The 14,155-nt window shown below is 36.6% G+C and overlaps 1 protein-coding gene and 1 long non-coding RNA gene across 2 annotated transcripts in view; one reads left to right on the top strand and one right to left on the bottom strand.

Moving 5' to 3' along the window:
* Nucleotides 1-14,155, bottom strand: part of PTPRQ (protein tyrosine phosphatase receptor type Q) — a 192,385-nt gene that overhangs the window by 3,444 nt on the left and 174,786 nt on the right. Inside the window, exons 40-44 of the mRNA XM_072724451.1 lie at nt 13,588-13,664; nt 10,121-10,255; nt 9,800-9,925; nt 8,790-8,938; nt 4,002-4,137 (exon numbers count right to left, since the gene is read on the bottom strand). Coding sequence (XP_072580552.1) covers nt 4,002-4,137; nt 8,790-8,938; nt 9,800-9,925; nt 10,121-10,255; nt 13,588-13,664 — 623 coding nt within the window. The remainder of the gene's footprint in view (nt 1-4,001; nt 4,138-8,789; nt 8,939-9,799; nt 9,926-10,120; nt 10,256-13,587; nt 13,665-14,155) is intronic.
* LOC140594218 (uncharacterized) overlaps nt 1-14,155 on the top strand; it is a 73,869-nt gene that overhangs the window by 27,477 nt on the left and 32,237 nt on the right. The gene's annotated exons all lie outside the window — the stretch shown is intronic.

The following is a 14,155-nucleotide window of genomic DNA, read 5'->3' as shown; positions in this document are numbered from 1 at the left end:
GGACTTACTATATGTAATGTGCCTGGCAAAAAAACTAGGCCACCCAAGTATAGTATATTAGGATTTTTATTTTTCCTTCTACCCTAAAACTTCACATAAGTACATTTCTAGGAAAACTGGAGCAGGAAAGGGACTCGTCCAGATTAACCCTGGTTTGAAGTACTGACAGCAGCTCAGGATGGTATCTCACTGAGGACCATTGTCTCAGAAAGTCCTTGGGGCTGCTATGTATTGGTTTTTGGTAGACAGTGAAAGAGCTCAAAGCTCTCTCCTGGGTCTGGGCCATGCCCTCCGGGGCCTTCTGGTGGGAATATATTGGCTGAGTTCCCACCTCCCCAGCCCTGCTCAGGGCCACTGTAGTGTGGGCTGAGGCAGGATTCTTCATAGAAATTGCAATCACTCCCAAGTGCAACAGAGGAAATTAAGAAACCACTCTTGTGCAGAGACATACTGGTTTGTAAGGGTTGGAGCCAAGGACTGTGGTCGTTTCCCTTTTTATCATCAAAGAGGAAAGATGGTAAAGAGCAAAACTTCTGGGAGTGAAGTCAGGTGAAGGAGAGCTTCTGAGTGCCAGATATCTCAGATATTTACTGCATCCTGGGCACTGACTGCATGTTTGGGGCTTTAGACACTTTCTCTTTTTTTTTTTTTTTTTTTTAAATTTTTTATTTATTTATGATAGTCATACAGAGAGAAAGAGAGAGGCAGAGACACAGGCGGAGGAAGAAGCAGGCTCCATGCGCCGGGAGCCTGATGTGGGATTCGATCCCGGGTCTCCAGGATCGCGCCCTGGGCCAAAGGCAGGCGCCAAACCGCTGCGCCAACCAGGGATCCCGACACTTTCTCTTATTTAATACTGACAGTAAGCTTGGAGATGTATAACATGACTATTTCACAGAAGAGAAATAACTCAAAGAGGCTAATTAAACAAGTCACAGAGCCAGCAACTAATTAAGTAGCTGAGCTGAAATCACAACTCAATTCTCGGACTTCAAAATTCATGCTCTTCCCATCCCCTTACCCGACCTGGTAAGGTTGGTACTTAGTACCCAACATACTACTCAGGCTGGTTAAACAAGCATAATATACGAACTTTATAGCATATATTGCCTACTAAATTGTGTGAGATTATTAACAGGCATCCTTGGACACACTCTTTACAACGTTCAGTTCCACAAAGTTGTAGAGCATGGCAAAATATTTTCAACTTTTATTACCTGAAGAGTGACTCTAGTTTCTAGAAAGAAATGAGATCCCAATCTGTCCCACCCTCTATCCTATCCAAAAGAGCCAACCTATCTTGATCAATGTAAAGAATATTGGGCACCTGTGCACAGGAGTAATCTAGGGACATGGGAGGAAAACATTAGCACTCTGTTTATTCCTGTTGTTAACAAAAATAAGAAAGAATTTGGGTTTTAATAATATTTAATAGTTGGATCGATATAGGAACCCTTATACTGAGAACAAGCTACCTAATTTGTGAGTCTACTTCAAAATGAATGAGAGTTTCCTCCCTCAAAAATTATTAAAGATTTTCAAGACAGTGACAGCAAACACTAAATCAAGTGCAGGGTCCTTTTGAGTACGGGGCCCTGTGAGATTGCGCATGAGATTGCGCAGGTTGCACACCCAGGAAGTCAACCCTGGTCACAAGTTATATTCCATTTCTGAAGTATTATTCCAAGGGAAGAGTGATACCTCACTCCTTTGTTCCCCTTCAGCATACAAAGGAATGCACATGAACATTACCTAGTTTTGCCTAACCATCACAAAATTGAAGTGGCTCAAAAAAGATTCCTGAAGGGATGTCTGGGTGGTTCAGTGGTTGAGCGTCTGCCATTGGCTCAGGTCGTGATCCCGGGATCCTGGGATCGAGTCCTGCAACAGGCTCCCAGTGTGGAGCCTGCTTCTCCCTCTGTCTGGGTCTCTGCCTCTCTCTCTGTCTCTCATGAATAAATAAAGAGACTATGGATTGAAGGTAATATTTATCATGTAAGCCCAAATGAATGACAAGGAAGCCCAAATGAATGACAAGGAAATGGCAGGGCTGACATTCTTTGTGCTTCTAGAATAAACTTATAGCCATTCTATGAGGTAAAAACAGTGTAATGAAATCTGACAAAAAGCTAGATCACTTTTTAGACACTTATAAGTAATTTAGAATATATATTTAAAATCACTATTGAAACAGAATTATCTTGTGTCAAGTATCATTATCTTGTTTTTTTAAGATGTATTTATTTATTTATTCATGAGAGACATGGAGAAAGAGAGAGAGAGAGGCAGAGACACAGGCAGAGGGAGAAGCAGGCTCCATGCAGGGAGCCCGATGTGGGACTTGATCCCGGAACTCCTGGATCACGCCCTGGGCTGAAGGCAGATGCTTAACCACTGAGCCACCCGGGCATCCCAAGTATCATTATCTTAATGATGATATGAAGGCGTCACAATTAGCAAGATTTCAAAATATTGCTTACTCGATCTTTATCTCATGTTTTTTGATTTCTCATTTTGTGTATGTTTTATAATTTACATAACTGTTTAATTTACATTTAAAAATAAATATAGATTTATTAGAGTTGAATGTTCAAACATTCTTCCTGAAAGGGACGTGTAGTCCACAAAGTCTAGATGTGTCTGGTCCAGAGCAGCTTTTTTCCTAAGAACATTAATGTTCCCCCTACGTGGCATTATAGGTTCTGGGGTCAAATGAGGTTCGAGGATCTCAAAATCATATAAATTTGGGAAATGATGTTCACAAGGGCTCTGCATTTGTAAGTGTCAATGCACAGAGGATTTAAGAAACTCTAAGATCAGTTTAACTTCTTTTCAAACTTATTTTAGCAAAGAACCTATTTTTTTACACTTTAACAACTGTGATGCTATATGTGTTTTCCAGTAGGTATTGTGGAAAATACTATTACAGCTGATCTGTATATTTACTGTGAGAAAATTTCCATTTGAAGAGTATAGAAATACCAATCCAAATATACAGATAGAAACATCTTATATATTATAGTTAGACAGACTTGGGCTTGAATTTTGATCCTGAAATATTAATTGTATAATCTTGAAATATCACTTAAATTCTCTGAATGGAACCTCTGCGTTCCTATTTGTAAAGCAAAGCAAACTAGTCTGTTGATGAGTTTTATTGGCACTGCTTTACAAATAGAGGGTTAAATAAGATAATATATCTAAAGGATTATTATAGAATATGGAACTCACTAGACATTCATATAAGGTTTTTAGTCTTGTTACCATTATACTGCATGATTTTTAAAAAGATTTTTATTTATTTATTCATGAAAGACAGAGAGAGAGAGAGAGAGAGAGAGAGAGAGAAGCAGAGATACAGGCAGAGGGAGAAGCAGGCCCCATGCAGGGAGCCCAATGTGGGTCTCGATCCCAGGACTCCAGAATCACAACCAGGGCCAAAGGCCTTCTTAGCCACCCAGGGATCCCTGTGATTTTTTTTAATGAAGAAAAATCTATATATTTTATAAATATTTTTGCCTCTAAACCAAAACAACAAAATAAAAAACTCCCAGGGAATTAGTTGATTAGATGCTATTACAATTGTTATTAGCATTAATATACAATAGGAATAAAAATGGACAAGGGAAATACACAGAACCCCGTAATGGTCAATATTTTAAGCTTTTCCCAAACATAACGTTTAGCATGTTTATAAAAGAATTTGATTCGACTCATTTACGAAGCTTCCCAAATTTGCCAAATACTAAAGACAGATCAATTTTTAAATTCCTCTCTATATGCTTATCAGTATAAACAAGCTAGGAGGAGCAGTCAGGAACAGTGCTGAGGGGTGACTGGGCCCCCCGTGGCCTGCCCTTCTCAAACCCCTTTATAATGTAGAAAAACAGTGTCTGCTATGCAAATAGTTTCACGTCCAAGCCCAACCAGACTGTTGCCACTAAGATCCTCCCTTGGAGAAGTTCCAGAGCTGACGCTGCACACACTTTTAGATATCTTACCAGGTTCTGTACCATGCACATTCTCTCACTTCTCAGTTCAGCTACCAATCCATATATATCCACAAAATCGTGATCATTTATATGTTGTGTTAAGTGGTCCAGAGCAATAAAAACTCCAGTCCTTCCAACTCCAGCACTGCAGGAAGGGCAAAACCACATGGACATTGTTCAGCAAAAGGTTGTTCAAATTGACAGCAAGCAATAAAGAAAGAGAACTACTGTAGTAATAAATTCTACACAAGTCCTTTTCTTCTTTAGAGGAAATTTGTTTTGGAGTGTCTTTGGATTTGTACTGTTATCAACAGTGTCTAGAGAGATCAAGATGATTAATTTTGGCACTCTATCAAATGTTTGAGGTTTTTTTTTTTAAACCACTTTTCCTCCTTTTTCATAATATTATAAGGGGTGTAGCTGGAAAAGTATAGAGAATTTTAAAAAATTGTTGAAAATTCTTGGGGCACCTGAGTGGATCAGCTGGTTAAGTGTCATAACCTTTGGCTCAAAGTATGATCCCTGGGGCCTTGCTCCCTGCTCAGCGGGGAGTCCGCTTGTCCCTCTCCCTCGGCCCCTCCCCCTTGTTCGTGCTCTCTCTCACTTGCTCTGTCTCAGAAAAAGAAATAAAATCTTTTTAGAAATTTGTTAAGAAACTTTGTATTGAACATATTTTTGGTTACCAATAGAAATGCTAAACATTAAAAATGCCCATGGTTTAGCCCTATAGCATATTCTCTGCATCTTATTGGCAATCTCTCATGTGCTCTTTTCACTTTCATTTATTAGTTTTTTTTTTTTACTTCCTATAGATAATAAACTGAAAAGCTATTTCCTTTTAAGAAATTAGTTCACCCAGGGACAAGTACGTGCTCCACAAAAACTGAATTGTTAAACTTGGTAAGATTTATGTAGAAATTCCCATCAGAAGGACAAGACTCTTGGTACTTGAATGGTTAACATAAGAAGTAAATAGAAGGGATCCCTGGGTGGTGCAGCGGTTTGGCGCCTGCCTTTGGCCCAGGGCGCGATCCTGGAGACCCGGGATCGAATCCCACATCGGGCTCCCGGTGCATGGAGCCTGCTTCTCCCTCTGCCTGTGTCTCTGCCTCTCTCTCTCTGTGTGTGACTATCATAAATAAATAAAAATTTTAAAAAAAAAGAAGTAAATAGAAAAAGAACAACAAAAGACATTTGGAAGGTCACGTAGTCTTATAAATGTCACTTTGACCAACACTGAAGTGCCGGTTTTGTAAGTAAGAAATAATCGAATCTTAGCAATATCCCATGATTCAACCATACAAGAAATAATGAGCATTACAACATAATTTGATGATGGTAACACATACACATATACCGAACAGTGTTATCTGTCATTATATCATTCAATATATCTTGAGTGTCAGACTCTGTCCTAGGCATCTGGGGTACAGCTTTGAACAATACTACAAAGTCCCTGCACTTATGGAGCTGACCCTGTAGAGGACAGAGAAGGGCAGGACACAAACAAGCAAACATGCATAGAATGTGCCCGGTGGTAATAAGTTCTATGAAGAAAGATAAATCAGGTTAAGGAGAAGGTGTCTCTGATTATGTAATATTTGGAAAGAAACTTGCCTAAGGAGGAACACAGTGTGGGTGTCTGGGAGAGGAGCACCGCAGCCAGAGGGAGTGGGGGGAGAACAGATTTTAGTGGAGCAGGTTTTGTGGGCTTGAAGAAGAGCAAGGAGCCCAGGGTGGGGAGAATGCAGTGGGGAAGTGAGAGGGGCGAGTGAGGCATCAGAACATCTGCTGCAGGGCTGCAGGTGGACCGTGAAAGGAAGAGCAGAGTGGAGGAGGACTCTGGGGTTTTGGCAGGAGACAGAATGGATTTGCCATTTACCAGGATGGGGGATGAGAAGGAGGAGTGAAATTTGGAGATTGAATCCAGTGTTCTGTTTTAGGCACATCAAATTTTAAGAGTTTTACGGTCATTCAGGTCGTCACATTGAACTGGAAGTGAAATGTATGCCTAAGTTGAGGTGAGAAGTTGGAGTTAGAGATAAAAATTTAGTACACGGTTTTAAATGATACTAAAAGACAATTATTAATATGAGCATATTTTTTTCCTGATCTCTTTTATTCATTTTAATCACAAAGAAGGAGACTCTAACTCTTTTTTATTCTTGATTAAAGTATAATTGATACACAATGTGACATTAGTTTCAGGTGTACAATGTAGTGATTTGACAAGTCTATACAAGATGCTATGTTTACTACACTTTACTATCTGCTCTCTACTCTTTTTGAGGCCACAAGGGTAATATTAGGTACTTTTCTTTTTTTTTTAAATCTTTTTATTTATTTTTTTAAATTTTTATTTATTTATGATAGTCACAGAGAGAGAGAGAGAGAGAGAGAGAGAGAGGCAGAGGGAGAAGCAGGTTCCATGCGCTGGGAGCCCGACGTAGGATTCGATCCCGGGTCTCCAGGATCGCACCCTGGGTCAAAGGCAGGTGCTAAACCGCTGCGCCACCCAGGGATCCCATATTAGGTACTTTTCTAACAGACGTTAGTGGCAGTGGCAGTGTATGTGCAAGACACAGAGAAGCTGAAGGCAGCTACTGTCTATTAAAGGTTTTAATCATCAATGATCCAGCTTAAAAGCAATCATTGACTTTAAAAACAAACTGTTACTCTATTTGCACTATATACTATTCTGTTGAAAATGTTACATATGGGGAGGGGAAATGGAATTGGGAGGGTAAAAATAACGCTTTTACTTTTTGTTCTATATACTTTTTAAAGCTAGGCATTATTTAGATATTTTATAATGAGCAAGCATTTATCTATTACCCTTGTAATTTTAAAAAAATTCACAATACTCCTGGAAAATATATAATAATTTAAATTCCATACTGATTTTTTCCTCTAAATAAAAGTAAAAAATCTGGATGGATTAATATCTGCTTACATCTTTAACCACATTAATTTTAGTAGATACCTATTAGAAAATTTATCAATTATTAGAATTATTGAAATTAATGATTTATTAATTATTAATGTGACCAAGAGATACTGTTACTTAAATTTTTTATTGCAGTAAAGAATACATAAGATTTACCATTTTAAGCATTGTTAAGGACACAACTCAGTTGGTGTTAAGCACACTCTTAATATTGTGCAATCGTCACCATCATCCATTTCCAGAACTTTTTCATTATCCCAAACAGACATTCTCATTAAACAACTAATTAAATAATGTACCCATTAAATAATAGTTGTCCTTCTCGCTCTCCCTGGAGTCACTGGAAACCACAATTCTACTTTCTGTCTCTATGAATTCATCTATTCTAGATATCTCATGCAAGTGAAATAATAAAACAGTGTATTATTTAATTTTTTAAAAAATTTATTTGATAGAGGGAGCATGAGCACAAGCAGGGGGAGCAGCAGAGGGAGAGGGAGAAGCAGGCCACCAGAAGAGCCAGGGGCCGGATGTCGGGCTCAATACCAGGACCCTGAGATCATGACCTGAGACAAAAGCAGATGCTTAAATGGCTGAGCCACTCAGGTGCACAAAAATAGTGTATCCTAACCTACTTTTTCTCTAATTTATAAACCAATGGTTGAAGAGACTCAAGTTGAGACTTACTTAGATTTATTATGTTAGAAAACAATCAAATCAAACTGTCCAGAAAAATTCTGAATTCTAAACAACCTTGAGTTTTATTCTTAGAGTATTAAATACCAATGAAAATAAAGCAGAGAAAAACTTCAATTTATAGTTATATTCCCTTAACCATGTTCAAAGAGCTAGTCAAAGGAAGACATGTAAGTAACTAAAGTTTGTAAAAAATTATTGTCATACTTGGGTTGGTCACTTAATTTGGTCTTTATTTTAAATTTCATTTTCTTTTATTCTTTACAACTCAAATCTAAAAATCTGCTTTTATGGGATCCCTGAGTGGCGCAGCGGTTTGGCGCCTGCCTTTGGCCCGGGGCGCGATCCTGGAGACCTGGGATCGAGACCCACATCGGGCTCCCGGTGCATGGAGCCTGCTTCTCCCTCTGCCTGTGTCTCTGCCTCTCTCAATCTCTCTCTCTCTCTCTCTCTCTCTCTCTCTCTGTGACTATCATAAGCAAATAAAAAAAAATTAAAAATCTGCTTTTATGAAAAGATTTTTAATTATGGTTGTAGACTAATACCAATTGATATAATAAAGGATCAGATGTTTATTTGTAAAAATCTTTAAATCTAACACACAGACACACACATACATCAATGAAGGGCTACAATTAAAAAAAAAATTAAAGACTTTCCTTTGAGAGGCATAATCCAGTCAAGGGGTGGTGGAAGGGGAGGAGGGTGGAGGTGGGGGTGAATGGGTGATGGGCACTGAGGGGGGCACTTGACGGGATGAGCACTGGGTGTTATTCTGTATGTTGGCAAATTGAACACCAATAAAAAAATAAATTTATTATTAAAAAAAAAAAAAAGAGTTTGGGAAAAGTCCCTTACCAGTAAGATCGATCACTTTTCTTTCTTTTTTTTCTTTTTTCTTTTTTTTTTTTTTTGATTGCTTGCTTTTAGATACCTTCCCTATTTATTTTATTTTTGCCATCTAACCTTTAATAAAGCTATAGTTTGGTACATTTTAACCAGTAAAACATCCAAAAACTGGAAATTAGAATGAAGCAACATTAACATTCCGCCAGAAAATAATCAACGGTATTATGATAATAAAAAGGCTTTTACATTGGTTTTTAAGATCATTTTTAGTATTTCTTTTAAGGTTCTGAAAATCTCTTCCTTACCTGCAGTGAACAATCATAGGTGTGGTGTCATGGGCTCTGCTTGCTCGAACCAGTTTTACAAAGTGAACCAGAGGGGCACTGTTTTCAGGGACCCCATGCTCAGGCCAAGCAGTAAAGTTACACTGTCGAACAGTCATGCAATCTCCATGCTACGTAATGTGACAGATTAAAGAAGCATGATATCGTTATTAAAGTACCACAGTGAAGGTTTACGGTAGCTGATGTCCTACATTTTGAAGGTGATCTTTTAAAAACGACTATTTACCAAACAGAAGAAACTCTGTCTTTCATGATTTTCTGCAAGACAGATCTTCTATTATTGCTACTATAAAGCAAATTACCCTTTGGAATGACTGGAAAGAAAAAAAAACTTGCAAACAGATGATAATATAGAATGTTTATATTCAAACATAGAGCAATATTTGGTAGCACAGTATAGTAGATTTTAAAATAATTTTGACCCAAAATTAAATAAGCACATTCACCTATTATTCAGAACACAGGTATTGAGTGTCTGATAATGCCAGAAAGCAAAAAAGATCCTTGTATCATTTTCTGTGTGTGTAGGCTTTGATACAAACTGATAAAGTGGAATCTCATACTGCATCTTCTGTACTCGTTCTGGGTTAAATAGAAAATCAAATTATGTAGATGAAGAAAGAGATGACTGATTAGGGAAATTCCTGTTTCAAGTTAAATATTACAGTTTCTTCATCAAAGAAAAACCTAATGATCTAGTTGTTTTCTTCTTTTTTTCCCATGTCTACCTAAGAATTTGATGCTAAGTGGTTAATATAAACTTTAACCACAAGATTTGGAATTAAACACAGTGACATAGATGTTGTAGTCAGCTACCAACAGAAACTTCTATTTAGAAAATAATAGGAAAGTACTGTTCAATATAGAGGTGTTGTTGCAAGGGACAATTCTAGAAATTAATTTTACTTTTAGATATTTAGAGCATTCATATTTACTACTATGTCCCCCCCTTGTCTTTTTTTTTTTTTTACCCTTTCAATTTTCAGATCCCTGATGGTCCAATCTATTTGAACATCCTCCATTAGCTTTGTAATCACTATATCTCCAAAGACGGTAACTGGCTTGTTGTCCTCTGGCCAATACTGATGGCATCTGATCTGTATTCAGGGAAAATCACCAGTTGTAAGAACTACTGTTATGTTGATATATATATAACAGTTATGGCTACAAAATTAAAACTGCCTTATAGATGTCCAAGTTATTGATGACTCACAGTATTGGCTGAAATTGTCACACATATATTAAAGCAATTGCAAAATAACATCTTGTGAAAAGATTTTCAAATAACTTACCCGTCCTTTTTCAAAACACTGTGTTAGCATTACTAATGTTTTCGCTCTGGTTTCCCATACCATTCTCCAAAAATCCCCAACTGTTCCTGGTAATGGACCTTGAGTGGCAATAAATTCATTTGGACATAAGTATCCCTAAAGGATATAATTACAACATTAAATCAACATCTACATATGCAGTATTTTTCTTTTTAGTTTTTGAGCAATACATAACAATATACTAGTTGTAAAATATATAATAGAATGTGGAATTCACTCACAATCCCACTATCCAGAATGAAGTACCATTTATATTTTGGTCGATTTCTTTGCAGTATTAAAATATGTACATTCCTTCATTGAAATAATATTTATGAGTTCCTACTGTGTGCCAGGCTGTCCTAGGAAATGGGGATTCATCACTGACAAAAGACTCGAAAATTCCAATTCCCATTTATTTTATATTCTAGCGGGGGAGGTAGCTATTAAATCCATTAATAAGTCTGTGAAATAAGCAAATTACATAGAGCTTTTAAAAGTGGTAAGTTCTATGAGAGAGGGTTTTTAGAAAATAGGATGTTCAGAAAAGACTCACCGGTGATCTGATCTCTTAGAAAAGACCTGAAGAAGCAAAGGAGTAAGCTCTGCAGGATTTGGGGGACAGCGTTCCAGACAGAAAGTCAAGTGTAACAACATTAAAGGAAAAGTGTGTCTAGGATTTTCTATGAACACCACGTGGCTACAGTGGAGTAAATGGGGGGGGGGGGCAGTTCTAGAAGATGACATAAGAAAGAAGAAAGGAGGAAGGATAAGGGTGCATTAGGTTCTGGCAGGTAATTACAAGACTTTTGTTTTTACCAAAGCTGTTGAAAGGTTTTGAGCAAAGAGAGTGTATGGTTTAACAGCTTTGCTCTGGTTTCTCTAAGACCAGCCTATCGGGGTTAAAAGGTGAAAGGAGGGAAATAGCTAGAAGGTTATTGCAATGATCCAACCAAGGTGATAGTTGGGGGATGGTGAGGAGTGGTAAAATCTGAATATATGTTAAGGACAGAGTCAAGAGAATTTACTGATGGATTGGATATTGGGTATAAGAGAATTAGAAGAATCAATAAAAACTTCAAAAGAAGATGGGGAAAACTTTGGGATATACAGATTTGAAGGGAAAACTAGGAATCCATTATGCACATATTAAACTTGAAATCCTTGTTAAATATTCAAGTGGGAATATCATAAAGTCAAATGGGTATATAAGTTTGGAATCCAGGAAGAGATGCAAACTGGAGACATACATTTGAAAGTAATCATCACATAGGTTTCAGTTAAAACACAAAAATGGATGAAATTATCAAAAGAAATTAATTTGGAACAAAACAGTAAATTCAAAGATTGGGCTCTAGATAATTCAAGTGTTTGGTGGTGGAGGAGATAACAGAAGACCAAGCATTGGCATTCCAAGCAAAGGAGATTTACCTAAAAGCTGAGAGCAATAATATACTTCCACTCTAATTCTGAAATCTCCCTTAACGTAGAGGGCTTTCCATCTGGGCCTGCTTACCATGCAGCTCAGTACTGATTGTGCATATCATTACATATGGGTCATAGTGACTTTGTTGTAAGATTTACTATATTCCAACATCACTTGATTATAGCAGGATATATATATATATATATATATATATATATATATATATATTCAGAATTCTTAGTTTATTGCTCACCCTGCATTATCATCTTCTTATGGCTGTTTCCTGACAACCTATAATATTTAGAGGGGTTACTGAGTGTTCATGAATATTCCTGTTTATGTAAATCTGTGTGGTTTAGTTACACCAACTAAAACTGTCAGTTTCCTTTCTAATCATACTCATATCCTGTGTACTGTCATCCCATCTCTGGTTGAACATTAGAGAAGGTGAATTATTCTCTCGTACATGCTTATTAGTGAATAAAAATGGTACAAATCAATAGACCACTTATAAAACCATTTGCCCTTGCCCTGTTCTATATCACAAAACATATGATCATTAGCACATTGATTAAATTGAAATGCATATATGTATCATTCTGTAAATCAAAGTAAAACTTCAACATGCTATAGAATTTAGGCTGTGATGAAAGTTAGTAAGCCCACGATTTCACCAAAATCTTTATAAAAGAATACATTTTCAAGGGAATCAATCATTTGATAAGTGACTAACAGATGTCACCACAATAGAAAATGTGTGTGGTTTTTCAAAATGAATTTAAAGTTCTTGCATAAAAATAGGCTGGAATTCAAAGGATGCTTTAATTTCTCCAATTCCTCCCTCATTTCCCCTAACAAGAAATCTTAAATTCTCCCATTACGTCTTCCTTTCACAATAGGACCCAATATATGATTGCAATTTTGGAGTCATTATCAACCAATATAGAATTTAGAATGAAATCTTCCCCCTTAACAGGGGCTTCAAGTGAATGGGACACAGAACAAGTTATGTTCATGGAGAAGGATGGAGCATCCTATAAGTAGAGTCCTATAGGGACCAAAGGGCAGGACTGGGAGTGGTGACCTGTGAATAACAAAAGAATAAAGACTGTAGGCACTAGAGGAAACCCTGAAGTGTCTGTACAGACACCCTGATAAGGATGTCTAACTTTGCTGTATGTTAGAATTGAAGCCAGTGGGTGAAAATATAAGAAAGCATATCTTTTTCTTTTTTCCTCTTTTTTTTTTTTAAACAGCTGTATATTGGAATTATTCAGAGATAGAATCATCTGCCTTAGAAGGAAGTAGTGAATCAATGCCAGAAGAAGCTAGCATCTAATTATCAGGATATTTTCAGAAACAGTTCTAAGGTGAATGGTTGAATCAAATAACCACAAATGCAATTCCATGATTGTGTCACCCCGAGTAGAAGTCTCGGGTGCATTTAAAGTTTCTATGTACCTGTGATAGTGATGGGCACTGAGAGGGTCAAAGAGCCATAGGGAAGATGAAGGAGAGAGAGATTCCTAAAATACCTGGATTTCACTCAATTTTAAATCCAATGCACCAAAGATTTATTATCTATAATGTGCCAGAGAGTACAATAGCCATGTCACAATTCAACTCACATTGGTTCATTTATGTTTTTTGAGCAGCTACAATGCAGTGCATTTTCTATAAGCAGCTGAGGATAAAAGAACGTGACATCATAGTTGCCTTGAAGGACTGAAAATCTAGATGGCAAGAAGAACATAAAATTTTTATATTGTATGGACATAACTATCTGACTTTTTTTTTTTTTGTAATAGAGATTGACAGACCTCGTGTGTACAAAGAATACACTGACAAACATTAAATAGTGGAAAGGCCTGGGGATATTTAGCTTGAAGTTATATATCTGTTACTTATTAGTGAAATGATTGTTGGTAAATTGCAACAATTGCAATTGTTTTATAAGAAACAAAACATAAAAATCATAAAAAAAACTGAAAACAAAAACCAATATAAACAAATAGCAACTTACAGAAACATAGCTGGCATTGATATAATCTGATCCTGGAATGCTAGCATCAGCTATCAGCTTCACTCTGTTGTTATTATCTAGAAGGAAATATAAGAAATTGATGCTGATTCATTATTTAAGTTGCTACTACTTTTTTTTCCTACTACAAAAGTAATACAAATAAATTAATTATGTAACATCAAACACTACAGATGGTTGTAAAACCGAAGAAGTTCCCTCTTATCTCGTATTTCCAATACCCAGAGAAAATGACTATTAATATATTTTTGTATGTATTTCCAGAATCTGCTATACATATTCATGAAAATTAACCACAAATGGGGTAATATATACTCTTTTCTGCATTTTTTTATTTGCTTATATCTTTCCATATCATAAAAAATCTCCATAAACAAAAATGTCTAGCTCATTATTTTAAACATAGAGTATTTTATTGTTTGAATATAACGTACTAATTGACTCTTGATGATTTAAATTGATCTCATTTTGTTATTGTAAGATGCTGAATAAATATAACCAAGCTTTTTGCATATCTGTTGTAGTGTGTTTGTAGAATATATTACCAGCA

This window comes from Vulpes vulpes, chromosome 10, assembly GCF_048418805.1.
Source record: "Vulpes vulpes isolate BD-2025 chromosome 10, VulVul3, whole genome shotgun sequence".
In the NCBI taxonomy this organism is placed as follows: Eukaryota; Metazoa; Chordata; class Mammalia; order Carnivora; family Canidae; genus Vulpes; species Vulpes vulpes.
Note: the sequence above shows the minus strand (reverse complement) of the source record. Positions and strands in the feature narration are given on the sequence as shown.